The sequence below is a fragment of the Chanos chanos genome, chromosome 1 (assembly GCF_902362185.1).
Source record: "Chanos chanos chromosome 1, fChaCha1.1, whole genome shotgun sequence".
NCBI lineage: Eukaryota > Metazoa > Chordata > Actinopteri > Gonorynchiformes > Chanidae > Chanos > Chanos chanos.
In genome coordinates this window covers 51979505-51998431 of record NC_044495.1, presented here as the reverse complement: position 1 = coordinate 51998431, position 18927 = coordinate 51979505, and the positions used below count along the sequence as shown (strand labels likewise).

The 18927-nt window shown below is 38.9% G+C and overlaps 1 protein-coding gene across 1 annotated transcript; it reads left to right on the top strand.

Moving 5' to 3' along the window:
- The first annotated feature begins 6042 nt into the window (after nucleotides 1-6042).
- On the top strand, nucleotides 6043-12864 carry LOC115811738 (alpha-1,3-galactosyltransferase 2-like). The gene is made up of 7 exons (XM_030774080.1): nucleotides 6043-6101; nucleotides 6463-6646; nucleotides 6837-6917; nucleotides 7228-7306; nucleotides 8121-8212; nucleotides 11760-11897; nucleotides 12007-12864. Exons 3-7 carry the CDS (start codon nucleotides 6838-6840, stop codon nucleotides 12692-12694), a joined length of 1077 nt encoding a protein of 358 aa, XP_030629940.1. The 5' UTR covers nucleotides 6043-6101; nucleotides 6463-6646; nucleotide 6837; the 3' UTR covers nucleotides 12695-12864.
- The last annotated feature ends 6063 nt before the right edge of the window (nucleotides 12865-18927 follow it).

Here is an 18927-nt window from a genome sequence, read left to right as displayed (position 1 = left end):
TGTGATCGGAAAAATCAGAGCAGGTGTTGAATGGCTGGAGAAACATCAACATCTGCTGAAGACCAAATGGTTGATGCCACAGATTCTTCGCATGGAGGAGGAAGATGCACTGAGTGCCCTTGCACAACTGCATGAACATTGTATGGCACTTATGGATGATAATGATGAAAGAAGAGCCCCGTTTTATTTCACATTCAAAACCATGGAGGATATGAACTTGTTCACGGCAGAGGTTAGGGATAAGAGAAACATAAAGGTATCATCCCTTTACAATCCCAACATTTAAGTAATGCCCTTACCTTTCCTTACATAGTTGTTTTCCTGAGCGTGTAATTGTTTTTTATGGTTCTTTATGTTAGATGTTAATAATAATAACCCCTCAGGTTCAGTATGCCAGGGTTCTGTTCTGTGAGTGATTTTTAGGTAAACGTTAGTAAAGTCATATTTTCACTTGTGTAACTCTTTTTGGTGGTTTCAATAAAAATAATATTACGCTCATTTTATGCCTTGTGGGAGAGACTTCCCAGTCTGGGTCAGATATGAGTCCCTACTTCCACACTTTAGCCTTCAACTTAACAATTATTCCATGTCTTTAAAAGAACAAAGTCTCAACAAGTCTGATGCAGTATAAGTTTATTGTCACAGATCAACTGCCTACCACAAACTGAGTCAGGTCCCAAGGGTGATTAAATCAACTTTTCACGCATTACCCACTTTTATGCCAAAATCTTATCAAAGTTTATTCAATATTCAGTCATTGGAGGCCTTCCCATCTTCTTTGCCTATCTTGCTAGACACCATCTGTTCCTTTCGTCACCTATTAATCTGTACACCATTGTTTCTCAGGTCTCATTCTTCGGAATAATTAAAACTTCTTTGTTACCTCCCCCTAATGACCTATTTTCAGGACCCATCTCCTGGACTTATGTCAAGAATTAGTAGTTATGCTGATAAAAAGAATGTGTGTGAACACAAAGAATAAATGAGAGTACTGTCTCACATTAGCACTTGTACTGATAAACAAACAAGGAATGTCATCCATGATAGACGATAAATGAGAATACACAGAATAGTGTTTTACGCTAACACCAGCGATGATGAAGAATACCAAGAATAAATTTCACAGTCATGTAACAATTCACACCTGCTTGACCCAGGTTAAGACAGTAAGAATACTGTCTGAGAATACAAAAATAACTGAGAGGGCTGTTTCACCTTATCATATTGACCTGGGTTACATTCATACATGGGCAATCTTTTTTTTTATTATTTTTTCTCCAACAGCCTGTTTGAAGTTAAGTTTTATTCATGCACATGTAGTGTATGTGTACATGCCCATGTATTATTAAAGCTCACGATCAACTTTGAGGCTAAATTCAAGGATAACTGAGGGATATTTTGTGCTGACAATTATTTCAACGAATTAAGGTATTAAACTGTAATAATCTCCGATTTCGGGGTGTCTATATAGTTTAGCCAGGCGACATCAGCTATGGGGTACTTTATGTAATATTTACCTTATGAATGTCTATATGGGTTCAAAGATGCAGGTGTGGTTTAGCGTAAAGCTTAAAATATAACATTAGCCTGCCGTTTTTTTTTTCTTTTCTTTTGGAAACCCACGTAAAACAATTAAAATGTTGATTATCTTAACAGTCGGTAAAATAAACCCCAAAAAAGTGTCAGCGCATGCGTTGAATGCCACTGGCTTGAAACTGCCGGTCTGAGACCGCTGGCGTAAAACTGCGGTACTGCGGCTCTGCAGACAGGTACTATTGGCTGAGACCGCCCTTTTCCATGCAGAACACTGAGGGGCATGGTCAATTAGCATATTTGCTATATATTTAGTTTTAACATTTAACATTTACATTTACATTTAACAATTACATTTACATATAACATTTACATTTATACATATTTATATATTATTTTATAATTTTTCTTTAATGTAGATCATTACTCTTGGAAAAGGTATTACAATATTTTACATGAATTTCTCTCTAAATGTTTTTAAAAAAGTGACAGCTGAAAATTGTAGTGCTTTTTTTTTTTACATTTGGCAGTGCTGAATGTGAAAAAACTGAGCAGGAAAACAGAAAGTGCAACGTTTTACAAACGGCGCCCCATATCTCTGTACCACCAGCCAATTTTAGGTCCAGATCTCAAGGTACATAATGTGATAATGTTTAAGAAGAAAGGCGAAGCGTACATTGGCTGTGCAATGTATTTTATTTATTTGGGAAATCAGGATGACCAACAGAGATTATTTCATTGTGAAGCACAATTTCTTTGCAGCTCCGTCTAAATTAGGCTACCCTCGACGCTGACAATACGTTCCCGTCCCGCTGGTGCTGTCCCGCTGTAGGCTCCAGCTCTGGCGACTGTGTTCTAACAGTTTTGATTGCATCAGATTAGAAGTTGCAAAGTTGCAGTGTTGCATCCTGGTAACACCACTGCATTTAGGCTTACCGTTTCTGTCTCAAACTGCGGGAAAATGGTGAATTTAGCTGCCAGAATTAAGAAAATTTTCCCCGGGGGCATGATGCCCCAGGACCCCCTACGGGTCTGCGTTTACCCCGTGTTCTTGCCCGCCCACTTTGAAACTCGTTCCGGCGCCGCTGGACTGCACACCACCAAGGCGAATTGGTTTAGTCTTGACTCTTGGTTGACAGTTTTGGGGGATTTGTAATGTATTTATGCTCGAGTGCCAAATCAACAAAAATGGAAATTTGTCTTTGTTACTTCTTTTTGATGTTTATGAGTGTTATTTTTGCACATATTTTATATATTTGTACAATTTTAAATGTTATGATTATTTATTTGTGTTGTTCCAAAAGTCTGAATAAAGATTACAGTTAGTGCAGGGCAGGGCAGGGCACCATAGAAACTGAATCCGCCACTGCTACCACCAACAGCATTCTCCACAATGCACCAGTACTTTTCTGTGAACAGTCATGCTGCGTCCCAAACCGCTTACTAACGTACTTAGCAGTAGGTCAAAACAGTAGCCTAAGCCACCATTAGTAATATGTCCAAATACATAGTATGCATATAGTGGTATGTGATTAGTGCCTGGATGGCATACTGCTTCCGTTAGAAAAACGAAGTACACGAGCACTGGACACTTTTCAATCCCATAAAGCCACATGGGAAAGGAGGCGTGTCTGTCGCGATCATTTGTGACTGAGAAAGTGACGGACAACTATCAGACGAATTCAATGTGCGAGTTTTCCTCTGGCTCAAATACGCTTGAACTTTGAAGTCTTTGAAGTTGTCAGTAAAATACCAATAAGTGCAATACAAACTCGCATAAGAAACATGTTGGCGCAGTCAGGTAGACCGTTTTTTTTAAATGTAACGCTGTCTCTTTGTATACAGGAAACCATCAGTAAACCGGGATTATAAAACTCACGCGCAAAAATATGGCGCGATTAGGTTACCTCATTAGTGCGTCCTACAGTCTTTTAGTGCGTGCTCCAGCACTACGTACTTGAGTGCAACTTTAGTGCGTAGCATGTAGTATGCGGTTTTACTGTACGTTCACACTGAGCGCGGCGAGAGCGTCAAAGTGACCGGAAGTCATTCATTTTCAATGAGAGCCAGCGTCTTTAAGCGGCGAAGAGCGTCGCGGCAAAAGGCGTCGCGGCGAGGGTGGTTTGGGCGTCAAAATACAGTTGAAGTTCGGTTAACTTTATGGTAATGAGATATGACGCGGTTGGGCGGCAACCAATAGAAACTTGGAAGTGCTCCGCTCTAAAGAATTGTAGAGAACACGACAGTATAAACTATTGTTCCCACAAAACTTTTGGTCCTAAGCAAAATGGAGGAGAAACTGATTATATCGGTGGTGGGTTTCCCCATGTTGTACTGTAATGTAGGTTATGCACAAACGTTAGTGTTAATTAAAGACCAAGGCTAGTAAACGTGTCCTTTAAACTCCATGCTGGAATTTGACCTAGCCTATCATTAACACAAAAGACACACAACAACAAAAAGCTTTTAAGTAGTGTTTTTCATTAGTTAATTTTGTTACGAAATATGTAATTAGCATTGTTTATTTATTTCTGTAATCGGTCGATTTCGCACCTTCACATTTAAAATATCTCATAAGGTTAACTCATAGCCTACTGGTGGTCAGTCAGCACAAAGATACCGCTCGACCTGTTTGTTTGCTTTATAGCCCCTTTAAAAACATTTGCATAACCAAGCTTTCCGAAGGAACTTGTACCCGCCTATTTCATCAACGGCAGAGCGTCCACAGTGTTCAACAGCGTCGTTGGCAGGGAGGTTTGGGCGACTCTTGACGCTCTCGCCGCTCTCAATGTGAACGTACAGTTAGACGCACCCTCACTGTGGGTTGGTAATATATGAGCGACGAATACATGTAGTGGTAGCACAAAACCACATGTAATGTAGTTGTTATCATGTCAATAATCACGTATAATGGTTCACCTTACTTACGGTGTGGTGTCTGCCTACAGCGGCTTTTATTTTCTGTTCATCCTTTAGAAAAAAGGGAAAAAACAGCTTCGAACAACAGTCATTTTAAGGTGTCATGACAGTGAGCAAGTAGACTGTAAACATAAACAGCATACAGTTTAATTTAAGGTTCACCTTCAAGAAAATGGCTGCAAGAAAATTAAACTTGAGCACGAGCTATTTTAAGTTCTTCTCCTTAAAAACCAGTGGAAGAAAATTAAAATCCAACCGCGGAACTGCTCCTAGAGTATGCCGTTCCATTTCAAGAGAAAAAGAAACACACGACGATTGCAGAAAGCGACTGTTACACACGAATTTAAGAAAAACAGCTTCTGCTTCAATAAACCGAACGTCAACTTTGTTAGTTTATGTGGAAGCATATATCCCGATGTAACGTTTTTATAGTCCGAGTAATGGCACCATGTGTTTTGCTGCTATTTAAAACTGTCTACTCTGTAGTTGTAATGTTCTGCATGGCGCGATGTGCATAATGTATCGCAGTGAATCTTTGTGAGCTGGCGTCACTTTTGAAGAAAAAAAAGAGAAATTTTTCACTTACAAGAGCTGAGGTGATATAAAAAAAAATCCGCGATTCACTGCACACATACTGTAAATTAAAGTGAGTACTGCAGAACCGTTACATTCATAGGTAATACTATTGCCCCCTTTACCTCTAGAAACGGATGCACTTCATATTTCTCATATGGACAGCTAATCTTTTAGACTAAGTGGGTTTCAGTTCAGCAAGTTCAGGAAATGCTCTCTGAACTAGTTCTAAGAATTCTTGTTTCATATTTCCTAACTGCGGCACTCACAGCTGAGTTGAGCTGCACATTTTATGAAGGATCCATAGTCGGTTTCAGATACCGTTTCTATTTCATATGTAGAGCGAGGTGGACGAAATGGTTCATAATCTTGAGGAGCGTCACCTCTTCGTGGGTGGGACATGTCAACTGTGCTATCAAGTTCTTTTTGCGGTATCTACTCTTATGGCAGAAAAAGTGTGGTGTTTCACCACTTCCTGCGAGTTCACTCAAGGTCATGCCGTCAACGGAGTCCACTGCAACATAACAACATAACAGCCATATGTGTGATATGAGTTAAATGATGCTTATAGGGACATCAGAATATTATGAAAACTATTAGTATATGAAGGGATTACAGGGGACAAAGACAATGGTAGATGACTATGTTACTTGTGTAATCAGTCTGAATAAACTTGCAGACTGGCCAAGAAGGACCACACCCGTGCACCCTCCATTTTGAGCAAAGTTTTAAAAACAGAAACCGGAAAGTAGGGGTGGAGGTAAGGGTGTGGGGTAACTGGGCAAAAACGAAAGTACAAAAGTACGAAAAGTACAAAAAGAGCAGATTATTGTTCAGAAAAACATTTTCAACAAGAACGTTTTAGTGTTGGCTACAATGTAATCCAGGAATTCTGTATTCTCGATAGACTGTGATATTCTTGGAACGGAAACTCCAATGGAATTTTATTTTAGATACGCGTGTGTTAGGAGTTAAAATGTTACCATACAGTGTGGCCCGTCGAGTCTGAATGAGACCTACTTGTTCTTGACACACCCGACTTTAACGGCGTAAAAGTAATGGAACCCCGGAAGGTGGTCAGTAGTCAATTTATTTATTTTGATCACCATTCTTTTTATAAAAGAATTTGTGCTTCATCAACCATGTCTGAGTCCATCTTAAAGGATAATTTTGTGGTATTATGATTAATGATGAATGACAGAAAACACTGATCAATTACAAACTGTTACTTGTCATATTTGGCGAACTGCATAACAATGTTGTTGTGTAGCTCACGGTTTGTCAAATTATCTTTGAATTTATAACATGAAGTTACAATTCATCATTCGATTTTTCAGTTCAAGCATTTTTATTAATTTTAACAACTTTTAATTCATCTGTATTTTCACAGACTCCAACATTATCAGTTTTTTTTTATCACTTCCACCCCTCATACAGCGTAACCATGTTCCGCTCGCGACTGGGTAAGGTAGAAAAATGAAAACGTATTTTGCATCTCAACTCCTCCTAAGGAAGAGCGAAGGCATACTAACGGCTCGCGAAAGAAACAATAACCACACGTTTTGGATGAGGATGCAGTTTATTTGTAACTGAAGGAATGTTGCCTCGAGTTAAGCACAAGGTTAGTTTGTAAATTAAAACAAGTTTTTATGTATTTCTACAAATTAGAAGACGGTTGACTGCAATTTACCTAAACAGCTCACGTATTGAAAGATACCGGATGTTCTGTCTCTATTCAGATGTTATTATGCAGTAGGCTTTCAATATAAAATATCATTAAAATGACTGTTTTAATGTAATTATTTTCCCAGAATGAACCGTAAAACAGTCCTAATCGTTTTCTGTGTTGCGACTCTGCTCCTCCTTGTATTCGGCTTAATCTTCGAGTTAAGGCAAGTACCATAACCCTACACTCTGAATAAAGCAGACCATTGCCTGGGTCTTATATGCATTTAGGAAACACCTATTTCTCTTCATTAATAAAGTGTTTATTAATAATGTGCTCACAGATATATTAACAGTGTAGACTTTTTAAAATGTCCATTAAATTGATAATTCATTTCCTAGAAACTTAACACTTAGAATCTGAGCACCTCATGGCACAGTATGTGACATTTTGTTAGACGTAGTCTTTATAGAAAAGTAGGCTTTTTTGTGTCTTTGACGAGCTCTGCAAACAGTGTCAATTTGTTTGCTTATAAGATCACTCCGACGGTATGCAGTGGAAATAACCTCTGGAGACTGGGACGCTGGAAAGCATGTTACGTTGGGGGAGCTCAAGGTCAGTGGTATACATATAGTGTATACAGTAGTACAACGTCTTACTGTATGCTGTAGGCTACTTGTACCCCATTGAACTACACAGACAGGATATCTAATGATTTTAGCCAACGAGCCTTACACAAGGCAGAAAGTCAAAACGATCATATAAAGGCACACCAATCATCTGTAGCTCAGTCATCAAAAACTGCATTAACAATACATGAATCAGTTCAATAACTTTGACTTTTACTACAGCTGAATTAATAGGCAATGGCTAATGTTTCGTAGAGCAGATATAAAAAAAAACAGCCAACTTAAACTAGCTAAGGAGAGAGGGAGCAAAGAAGGAGTGCCAGACAACAACGACCCGTTTCGACGCAAGTGACAGATATTAGCAACCGCTGACACAGGCTAGCGTTAGCCAGCTGCTGGTCGGGCTTGATAGGACCAGTAAACTCATTGTCGGAGCTGGGGCCGCTGTTAGGGATGGACACCGTGGCTGAAGCTGAATCATCACTCGTCATTAAAAGTTTCGCTTTAGGGTTTTTGAAAAAATCAGAAATTCTCTTCTGCGACATTTTGAGAAACACTAGGCTACATGTGTGAGGTGCGTGTTCTCTATGTACCAGAAATTACGTCCTTCTGTGGTTGCGTCAAACGTAATCGGCAAAGATAAATCCAACAGTCAGATTACTCATTACACATCTTGGAAATAAGTAAATCAAACATAAACATGAAATTTCCACCCTCTCTGTTCATAGTCTTGCACTAAACTCAAAATATCCCAGGATAAAAACATTTTTATAGTATATATTTTCTAATTGTCCTTGCAGTTAAACTACACTAAAAAGGCAGAGAGTACTGCAGCACCCCCACGTCCCACGTCTGTGCTCGGAAATATCATTGACCAACAGTTGAACTACGGGTAAGCATTTTATTACAACTTGTGTGAGGAGAATTCAGACAGTTAATCTAGTGTACAACTACACGTATGAACTAAAGAATAAATAGTTCAAACTTGGATATGGGTATAGACACAATCAAAGGACCAAAATGGCAAATATACCAAATACTAACCCGTAAAAATGTAGGCCTATATATATATATATATGTGTGTGTGTGTGTGTGTGTATATATGTATGTATGCATGTGTATATATATGTATGTATGTATATATATATGTGTGTGTGTGTGTGTGTGTATATATATATATATATATATATATATATATATATATATATATATATATATATATAAAAGCACTGCATACTTAACAAAATAAATAAATAAATGTACCAACAAACAAAGAATCTAATATAAAAGTAAAATTATTAACAGTATTTGCTGTTTGAAATGTAAATAAACAAAATAAATGTAAAAATGCATGAATATAAAAATGCATAGAGCACGCAGGTGTATCGCAGGTGTGTTGTTACAGGGATTAGCTCCCTGTTACGCCTAATTATACATTTTTGGCAGTCAACACAATACTCTTCAAATCTTATTTGGATTCCCCGGAGCCAGAAAGGAACGAAAATAACAAAGAAATGAATGATAATAATAATTATAATCAGTAAGCGATTTGTTGGGGGATGAGGCGGGATGTCATCCCCCTTGTTAGCAAAATGACCAAAATGCATCCGCCTTGTTTACCTGCCACCCCTCCTCGCTATCCCCTAGTAGTCCGTGGTGCTGAAGTAGCAGACGGATTTGTAATTGCGCCATTTCCTCTCAGTCTCGCCCCTCTATCAGTTTAATCTTGGATCTTTGATATTCTCTCAACTTTATTACACGGCAATGCGGAATACTCGATTCTGATCGGTCATTAACGGCATTCTACGGTCCGCTGCTATGAATAACAGACTGTTGTTATGGACTATTTTTTTTTTTAGCCGAAGCAATAATGTCGTTGTTAGTTAAATAAAATCATCTTTAAATCAATATTTTGTGACAAATGATTGATTTCTTTAGTAAGTAGTCGTGTAATGAGCGGGATAATGTACAGCGGGCCGGTCATATTTGCGAAATAAACCCCGACACGGTGATGATGCCTGTCCCCGACGCGAAGCGGACGAGGAGGTCAGAGGCACACAGTAATGCAAGCAGCATCGTCAGCTTCATGAATTTGTGGCCAGAATGGCACCACAAAGAACAGGGGGACAGCTTGCCCTTCGTTTATTTTTCAAAAAGAAAAAGACAGGTGAAAAATTAGTTTGGATTTGATTGCTGTCCAGACAATTAAATTAGGCCTATGCGTGAAAATTGGCTCCTGTTACACAGGTACAGATGTAAACTTGTTAACTTGTAGTTTACAGTCCACTAGCAGCATTATTTACACAGTAGCCCTGTGGGGAACAAAGCAGTGAATTTGTTTAAGTTCATGCCAGTACTTTTGTAGAGAATGAACAAAGTCAGATAGCAGCAGCAGGGCCAGAAGGAAGAGGTGAAAGGAGAGAGAGAGAGCAGGCAGTTCCACAGTAGGAGCAGTCAGAGAGGACACATGTTTGTTAAAGCTCATCTTCGAGTTGAGTTCAACTAAGCATGTGGACACAAAATCCACTGGTATTGTTTACACAGACGTGTTGTAGAAAATAAGCGATTTCACTGAAGTTTATGTCATTACTTTTGTAGAGAATGAATAGAGTCAGAGAGCAGCGGGACAGTTATATACAGTTATAAAAAGACAATTGTAGTAGGGAGAGAAGGAAGATAACTGGATAAAATGGAATTGTAGAATTAGAAATGTCACAGTTATGGTTAAGGCATCCTGCAACAATGCCCTTTGGGAGGTGCGCATGGGTGTGTGTGTTGGTTGGTGGTGTGGGAACAGGGGGGTGCTGCCATTGGGCCATCCCCCCTTAAAAAATAACAAATCACCTACAGATACTACTACTACTACTACTACTACTACTACTACTACTACTAATAATAATAATAATAATAATCTCGGGACTCCTTGCTCGCAACCAAAGACAACACAGACTTGGTGGCAATGGAACAACATATCCGACTATTTAAACATGGGAAACTCTCATTCTATAAATAATCCTTTTATTAGGATTAGTATTAATAATAATAGGCCTAAGCTATGAAAACAGAAAACGTTGTTTTTTTTTAAAATTGCACCACGTGAAAACAAAAGACAGGGTAACATAGCCTAGCATGTCTAGAAAGTGTGTGTGTGTGTGTGTGTGTTTTCGATCGTTTTGGAGGATACATTGTGTTTTTCAAAACCATTCAGTAATGTTCTCACCATACCAAAACTTTCATTTCAGTGCTGACACCAAGACATGAACTTTGGTTCTTGTTACTTTTTCATACCTCTCCTGAAAACAGGGGATACAAAGTCAAATGCCATTATTGTGTTTTATTGATTTTACCGATTGCATTAGTAAGCAGAACCCAGAAAGCCTCAACAACTCTTGTAACCTCGGATAAATTAGCAAACTTCTTCATAGCTTTGAAATAAGTTCTTTTATAGAGCAAAGTGTAATTTGAAACTAGAGGCATTGCTTTTATTAGTGAGAAAATCCCAACACCAAGAAGTGGAAGTCCCATCTGACAAATATAGAGCCCAGACATCCGCATCAAAATTGACTCCTACAACAGGAGGGCTCGAAATCTATATTTCACAACTTCATGCCTGTCATTTGCCTAAGCAAATCTTGTAGCAACTACTGACTAATCAAAGTCTGTGTTGTGTCACTAAATTTTACAAAGAAAGGAAACTATTACAGCCAGTCATAAATGCTACATCTGCTTTTCTTGCCCTTGAAAAATACGTTCCCAATTACCTGTGCAAACAAAAAAAACAAACAACAGAAGCCTTGAAAAGTTTAAATGTTGAAGGTGTTGTGATCACCAAAGGTGTTATCAAGCATGTCCCTTGGCAAATACACTTGTATTAAATCTAAGCATTTCTCGTTCCTGCAATTCTGTTACAGTTGACTCACAGTAAAACTGCTGGGTAGTTGTGACTAAGGGACTCAATTTCCAGTAGAGAGTTCAGTTTCTGCTTTCTCTCTCTCTCTCATTTTGTCATTCTTAGTGTGCCAGAGGTTTACTGGGCTAACTTATACCCTCTAGAACTGTAACAATCCATATCATTCCTGTATTCTCCTTTGTTGTGTCAGTCTTTTAATTGTAACATGTGCACAACAACAACATTATGCATATAATGTTTCTCTTTTGATCATCATTCATTCACCTTACCATATTTTATCTGTCTTCTTGTTTTTCTTGTTCACAACAAAGCTCTACATACCCTGAGTACTTCCTGAACCCCTCTTAGTTTATACTAAATTTAACTTATGCTACTGCTTATATGATTTGTGCAATAAAGTGGATTGGTAGTCCAAGTTATTAATCATTGTACTGGCAATTATTTTAGGCTAATTCACAACTTTATTACTGACTACATCAAACATCTTGCTTATTGGTGCAAATAAATATGCCTGTGCGTCTCCCCACAGTTCAAGGACTCGTGTTCTGACACGTACAAATTGGAATGCTCCAATCATGTGGGAAGGGATGTATAACCCAAAACTCTATGACGAGTACCACAAAACACGTGGCACCACAGTAGCAATGACAGTGTTTGCTGCTGGAAAGTGAGTATTTGTAATCTGATAAGGGATGTAAATGTCAAATTTGTCATTATGCCACACCCGTTCAAGTATTCATCATCATGCATCAATTTCATGTTTGTGGATTTACCAGGTACCTGGATGCTTACCTCAGAAAATTTTTAATATCAGCAGAACTCCATTTCATGGTGGGTTTTCCAGTGACATATTATGTGTTCACTGATGCCCCAGAGAATGTACCTGATATTCAGCTGGCAGAAGATCGAAAACTGAAAGTCATAAAGATAGAGAAGCGTTACCACTGGCCGGAAATTTCCATGGTGCGAATGCGAATTATTGCAGATTTCATAAAGAGTGAGCTCCATGACCCAAAGCAGTTTATTTTCTGTATGGATGTTGACCAGGAGTTTGTAGGAAGGTTTGGCTCAGAGGCTCTAGGAGACTCTGTGGCCTTGCTTCATGCCCATTTTTATAAGAGGAGCCTACGAGAATTCACATATGACCGTAATCCAAAATCAAGGGCTTACATGAATGAAGGGGACTTCTACTACCATGCTGCTATATTTGGTGGCTCATTGCAAAACGTGAAAAAGCTGACAGAAGCATGTGATGAGGCTATGATGGCGGATAAAACAAATGGAGTTGAAGCCCTTTGGCAAGATGAAAGCCACCTTAACAAATATTTCTGGATCAACAAGCCAAGCAAATTACTTTCCCCAGAATACTGCTGGGACAGGAGTATTGGTGATCGAAGAGACATTTTTGTTGAGCGACTTATGTGGGCACCAAAGGACTACGAACGACTAAGGACTTACGGATAATACTATATAATCCATCCAGCTTGATTTGTACTATAGGCTTCTTAATGATGGGACAAGTCTGGAAAGCTTGTTTGAACACAGGGAGAAAACTAAACTGAATCTTTGAAATGAATCCATTCATTCATTTTCCAAGCCGCTTATCCTAATTAGGGTCACAGGGTGCTGGAGCCTATCCCAGTGTTCATTGGACAAAAGGTGGGGAAAGGCCCTGGACAGGTCACCAGTTCATTGCAGGGCATACACACATATTCACACCTAGGGTATAGGTGTGAATAATTTAGTATCTCCAGTTCACCTGACTTTGAACTGCAAAAGGAAAGTGGAGCTCCCAGGAGAAACCCTATACAGACGCAGGGAGAACATGCAAACTCCACACAGTGAGGACCCTGGTCACCTAGCCAGGGTCTGAAGTCAGGACCTTCCTGTGGTGAGGTGGCAGCGCTAACCACTGCACCACCGTGCCACCCTTAAATGGATGAACTTTCTGATTTTTTTTTTTTATAAACTATAAGTGAAAATAGTTGGTGTTTTTCTTTCTAATTACACTTATAGCTTATTAGATCTTTATCAGACTGATGCACTAGACTGGTATAAATGCATATTTACTCACAAGTGTTTTATGAAGGAAGCCAAGCATATTTGCTGTCAAATCTTAGCAGCACCAAGAAACATATTTGGTTGCACTTTGTATCTGGGGATAGAAAGGGAAAGTAAAAAAGGGGTAGACTGCAGCAGAGAGTGCCAACCAGCTCAAACAAAAGGTGTTTATTTTTATTTTTGCATGAAGTAAGGGAGTGCCTGCACTCCACCATTTTGGGACTCAAAGTTGTTGACATACGATGATACTACAGCTTTTGAAAAATAATGGCTAGATCTTTATTAATGGTCACATTTTTTTATGTCCTAACTCAAAAAAGGAAAACCTTCCCTGAAATGGTTAACATAGTGAATATTCAAAGTCTTACTGTCATGATTCAGATCTGTGATCACAGTCAGTTTGTTGTGAACTGGCTGAACCTACACACAATTTGGGGTGGGGGGGGGCAATTATCTACTTTTACTACATTTTCCTATATGACAGAGAGAGAATTTTCCTTTGTTTGTGGATGACCATGCACATACGGTGTGAATTTGTGTACTTTTTTTTAAGAGAAGCACTTTCCTAAGATCAGTCAGTTCATGAATGGCTGAATATCGTTTTGTATGACTCTCTCTAAACCAAGCTGTGAAATTATGAATAATCGAAGGGGCAATAAAATAAAATTGTACGTCTATTTATTTACTTAACTATGTATTTTGTTAGTTAGTTGTTTAGTCATTCTTCATTGCCACAAGAATTCAAAGGAAAACATCAAGCATCTCTAAAAGGAAATTAGGCATCAGAGAAATTAAATCCAGCTTTCCCTTTTTATTGTAAGTTTTGACTGTTCTTTGTTGCTTTGGGATGCTGTCCTGTTAAAAGCAGGTGTTAATAAAAGATGTCCTTTTAATGTAAGAGGGGTTTAATGGATTTATGTTCTTCGGTGATAGGCCGTCATTTTTTCATTGTGCTCAATAAATTTCTGAGATGAGAGAACATTTTCTGTTGTCTTCACCTGAAAATAAAATTATTTTGATTTCTCTAGCAAGTGTGTTATCCTGTGGTGGCCTAGTGATTGATATAATCTTTTTACTATTCCTTTTTTCCTGCCTTTTTTTTTTTACTGACATCCATTGGCATTGCATTTTCTCAGTCTCTCCATGTGTCTTAATTTATTAATTTATAAGTCAATATTAATATATATTTTTTATTTTTATATACATATAATTCCCTTTTCTTCCGGCGCAGTGCGGGTGGCTACTTTTTACAGCAGCTCTGGCTGACCGTTGAGCGTTTTCTTTGCTTTAAATTGTGTTTTAGTATTTCTTTCTTTCGTTCTTTCTTTCTTTCTTTTTTCTTTTTTGGCCTATAATTACTTTTTAACTTATCTTAACTCATCCGTGCTTTAATTTATTCGTGCGCTATGGATACCAAATTCGCTGTGTCCGGTGATCCTGCGCACAGCCATGGCCCCGTTGTTTACTCTATGGCTTAGCTGAAAGCGCTCCGTAACACGGTAGGACTACCCGAGGAGAGCCCCGATATTCCCCGCGAATTGAGGCTGAAGAGACGGGGAAGTCGTGCTGGGGCTGAGCGCCGCGCTAGGAGGACACATTACAATTCTGTTCTCCCCTCGATCATCATGGGACATATAAGATCTCTCCCCAATAGGATGAACGCGTTAGCGACGCTCATCTGGCAGCAGAGAGAGTACAGGGAGTGTAGCATAATGCTGTTTACGGACGCATGGCTAACCGAGTTAAGTCTGGACACGAATGCTGTGTTGGATGGTTTTCACATGATGCGGACGTACAGGACAAAGGAGAGCGGTAAGAGGAAGGGTGGAAAGTTGGCAGTATTTGTTAATGATAAAACGCCAGTTTGTTTCCCGTGATAGCGAATTGCCAGGTCAGTGGCAGTTGTTTTCTCGAGATCTCGACTTAATGATGTCGTTGTCTCGAGAAAACAAAGAAAAATAACACGTTATTATCACTAGATAACGAAACCTAAATTAAATGTAAATTCATGGCATCTTAGGGCTTCCATAAGAAATAATGTTGCTGCTCGCCTCCTCCACCTTTTTTCTTGAAACTATCACATGTTGCTAAGCAACAGTAAACAAAACTAGCAGCCCGCTATGATGTATAAAACTGACAGTAGGCAAATACCCTAATAACGTTTTAATGAGATCTTAAAATAAGAGTAAAAAACGGTTATGGTTCATCTGCACATCGCGTTTTGCTTTGGTTCTTGTACACCTTATATTCCACTGGCACACTTAAATTAATATTTCTGTCTACGCTACTGATTGACTACCATGTTAATTTGTGAAAATGTAATTGCTCACAGAAAAATACAGTACACAAATAGTCTGCATGCAGGTTCTACATAAAATTCTGCAAATTACAAAATGGGTTTGATTTATTTGTCAAACCTGAACATTTAAGTTAGTACTCCATTTTAGAGAAAATCAACAATAATCAGAATTTGAAAATTAAGAAAAAAAAAAAAAAATCCTCAGAGGTAGTGCAGCAACTATATTATGGTCAGAGAACAGTTAAAGCTAGAACTTCTAAATAGCACACCTTTTAAAACTCTAATTACAAAAACACATATTCAAGAATACACTTGATGATAAGGATATACCACTACATCAATAAAAATAGTAGCAGTTACAATAAAAATAATAATTGACTCTTGTCCATTTTATTTCTTGTAGAGTTGGAGAGCGTTAAGTCCAAATGACTGAACTGAGATAGTTAAAATGCACTTTGGAAGAAAAACTGGTTCAGCAAGAAAGGAAAAATTTTATGCCACAGGCAACATTTAACTATTCCTGAAATGAGAAAGATGTAGATTGCGGAACTACTTTATATAGTATAAATTAGACACCTATTTTACTTTAGTGTGTGAGTTTGTCTGAATTCGAATAAATCAGCATTACTGAAGATTTTTTGGATGAGCTACCATCTCACATTTCATGTTTGATGCGCCCTTTCAAAGAATAGGTTATAACAAATAAAGATTCCATACAGATTGGAGAAGTGACTGATTCTGGCAGATTTGCCTCAAAGTAAGTGTCTGAGCATTCATATTTACACCCTGTAATGCTGCACTCTTTGGACAAATGTAATAATTAGTGCTTTGAACATAGAGTTCCATATGGGACAGCGTCCTTGCTACACTAGTCACTCTACATTTTCAGATCCCCTGGGGATAGGGCAACAGCAGTTAAAAGACAGGGGTCATGTAAGGGCCAATCCACACTTTGCAAAAAATTAAGTAGGGGTATCTGGAGATGTAGATAATGAAGATGCTCTGGTATGTAATTTGTCCCTGTGCCAAGAGCACAGGCCTGTACCCGCAGTCGCACTAAGCCCAGCCGGTCCAACGGCTGCACCGTGAAGATGAAGGGCTCATCTTGGATTTTGCCTCCTCTGCTCCAGGATGGTGAAGGCCGTACCTTCCTGGAGCATGCCGGACTCGGAGAAGGCCGACAGACGTACCACATTGTGGTTGACAGGGATGCCCAGAGGTAAGGTCAGCAGCTTGTACTGCAGGAGGAGAGGAGACCTCCCAGCACCACAATCCAGGGAGCATAGTCTGTAACATGTTCTGCAGTGCAAAGACAGGAAAAGAAGTTTGACACAAGGTAGAGGTAACATACAGACCAAGCAATGAAAAGACATGGTGGGTCGATACAGCAGAGTACACAGAGATATAACAGGATGTGATGTTGCAGTTTCAAGTCTCTACACCCTCAAAGAGACAGAGAAAAAGAGAGCGAGAGAGAGAGAGAGAGAGAGAGAGAGAGAGAGAGAGAAGTAAATTTAAAATATTTAATCTGACTTCTCCTTTCCCTCCTTTTGTTTTTGGAGACTGGTTCCACATGAAGCTTTTTTTGCATTTAATAAAGCAGTTATTAATAAAATGTTTGTTAATAAGACAGGCTCACTTATTGTCCACTTTATACTTTTGTATTACTGCTGCCATTTAACAACTGTCTCAACTGCAGCTGCTACAGTGGACCCTGCAGCTGTTACAGGGGACTTCACTGAATGAGATGGAAAACGTCTGAGCTCATGTTCAGTTACGCTGTTTTGAAATGGATCCTCTGTCACGGTGTTACAAAAAGTTTGAGAACACTTGCATATTCAAAATTAGATATCAGTCTCTTTAAGCTTGTATATTAACAAACAACGGCACTTACCCTGGGCTTCTCCCTCTCTGATAAGTGGCTGGACAGGGCGTGTCCATGCACTGATAACCCCCACATGTGAGTGGCCATACCCCAGCAGGATAGTGCCTGGTGGAAACTGCCTGGTACATTGTGACACTGGTAGGCACAGAGCCAAGGAGTCTAAGATCAAAAAGGAAAAATGGTTAACTAAAGACTCTCCTTGGTTTCCAGATTCATTCTTGAATGGACACCTGATTTGTTAAATGCTATAATGTAGTTTATCACAGTAGCACAGGCAGTGACTGGTCAAATAAATCATAAACACTGCTTTTCACACATTGTCAGGTCAAAGCGTGTGTATTGCAACAGTTACTCAACAGTTACTGAACAGTTACTGATTGTTTTGTAAGGAAATCTGGCTTCTTTGACATTAACATGGAAATAAACTCACCAAGGCACGGAAGGCCAACACCTTGGGAACGGTATCCTCGAGGGCACACACACACATACCCACCCACGGTGTTCTGGCAAATCTGACTGTAACGACACATGTGACTACCATCTTGGCATTCATCGATATCTGTACAAAGAGCATAGCACACATAAATACAGCACTGAAAAACTGATATTTGATATTCCTGTTTACCAGGACACTGTTCGTTTTTGCAAAGGACAGTTTGTATTGGTGCTGAAATAAAGGTTTTGCATTTGATGCCCTTACCTAGGTATACACCACTCTCTGCTACAATCAAGCTTGCTGGACAGCTATCGAAACAATGGTATTCCCCATCTGTGGGCTGGGCAAACAGTCCTCAGGCACTCATTAATGTCTGTTTGAAAACCCACACATTCACACACACTCACACACACAGACACAGGTCAAACTAGGTGATAGCTGAAGACGTACATCAACTCAGCAGATAAAAGCTTTCTGTTTTTTTTTTGTTTTTTTTTAGTTATAAGTAGTCTGTGGCAACTGTAGAACAGGAGTAGCAACTGTAGACACTGAGATAACAGGCATTTCAATTTTTGGCACTGGCCTAGACAACGATTTTCAACCAGATAGTATCCAGGGTGGCATATGCAGTGATAGGAGCCAAGTGTGTTGAGGCACTGCTGTTGGCATGGTGACGCAGATGATTCCGGACACTCATCCACATCTACGATAAAAACAGCAAAGTTCATTGAATTTTTGGACATGTGTTGTGAAATTTCCTGCTAGTGGAATTTTAAAACAAATCAGTGTAAATCATTAAGACCTATCTTTTCATAAGTTATTAATTATAAAATAATCATTAGACAATATTTAAACAAAGAGTTTTCTACTTACAGGCTTACACTGCTGTTCTCTTATTGTTAAGGATATAGGGAACTGTTTAGTCAGTGTTTAATATTGAAAGAGGGGTCACAAAACACAACATTCTTTGATTCTTTATAAGTCATAAATCAGGATCAATGCACAAACCATTCTTT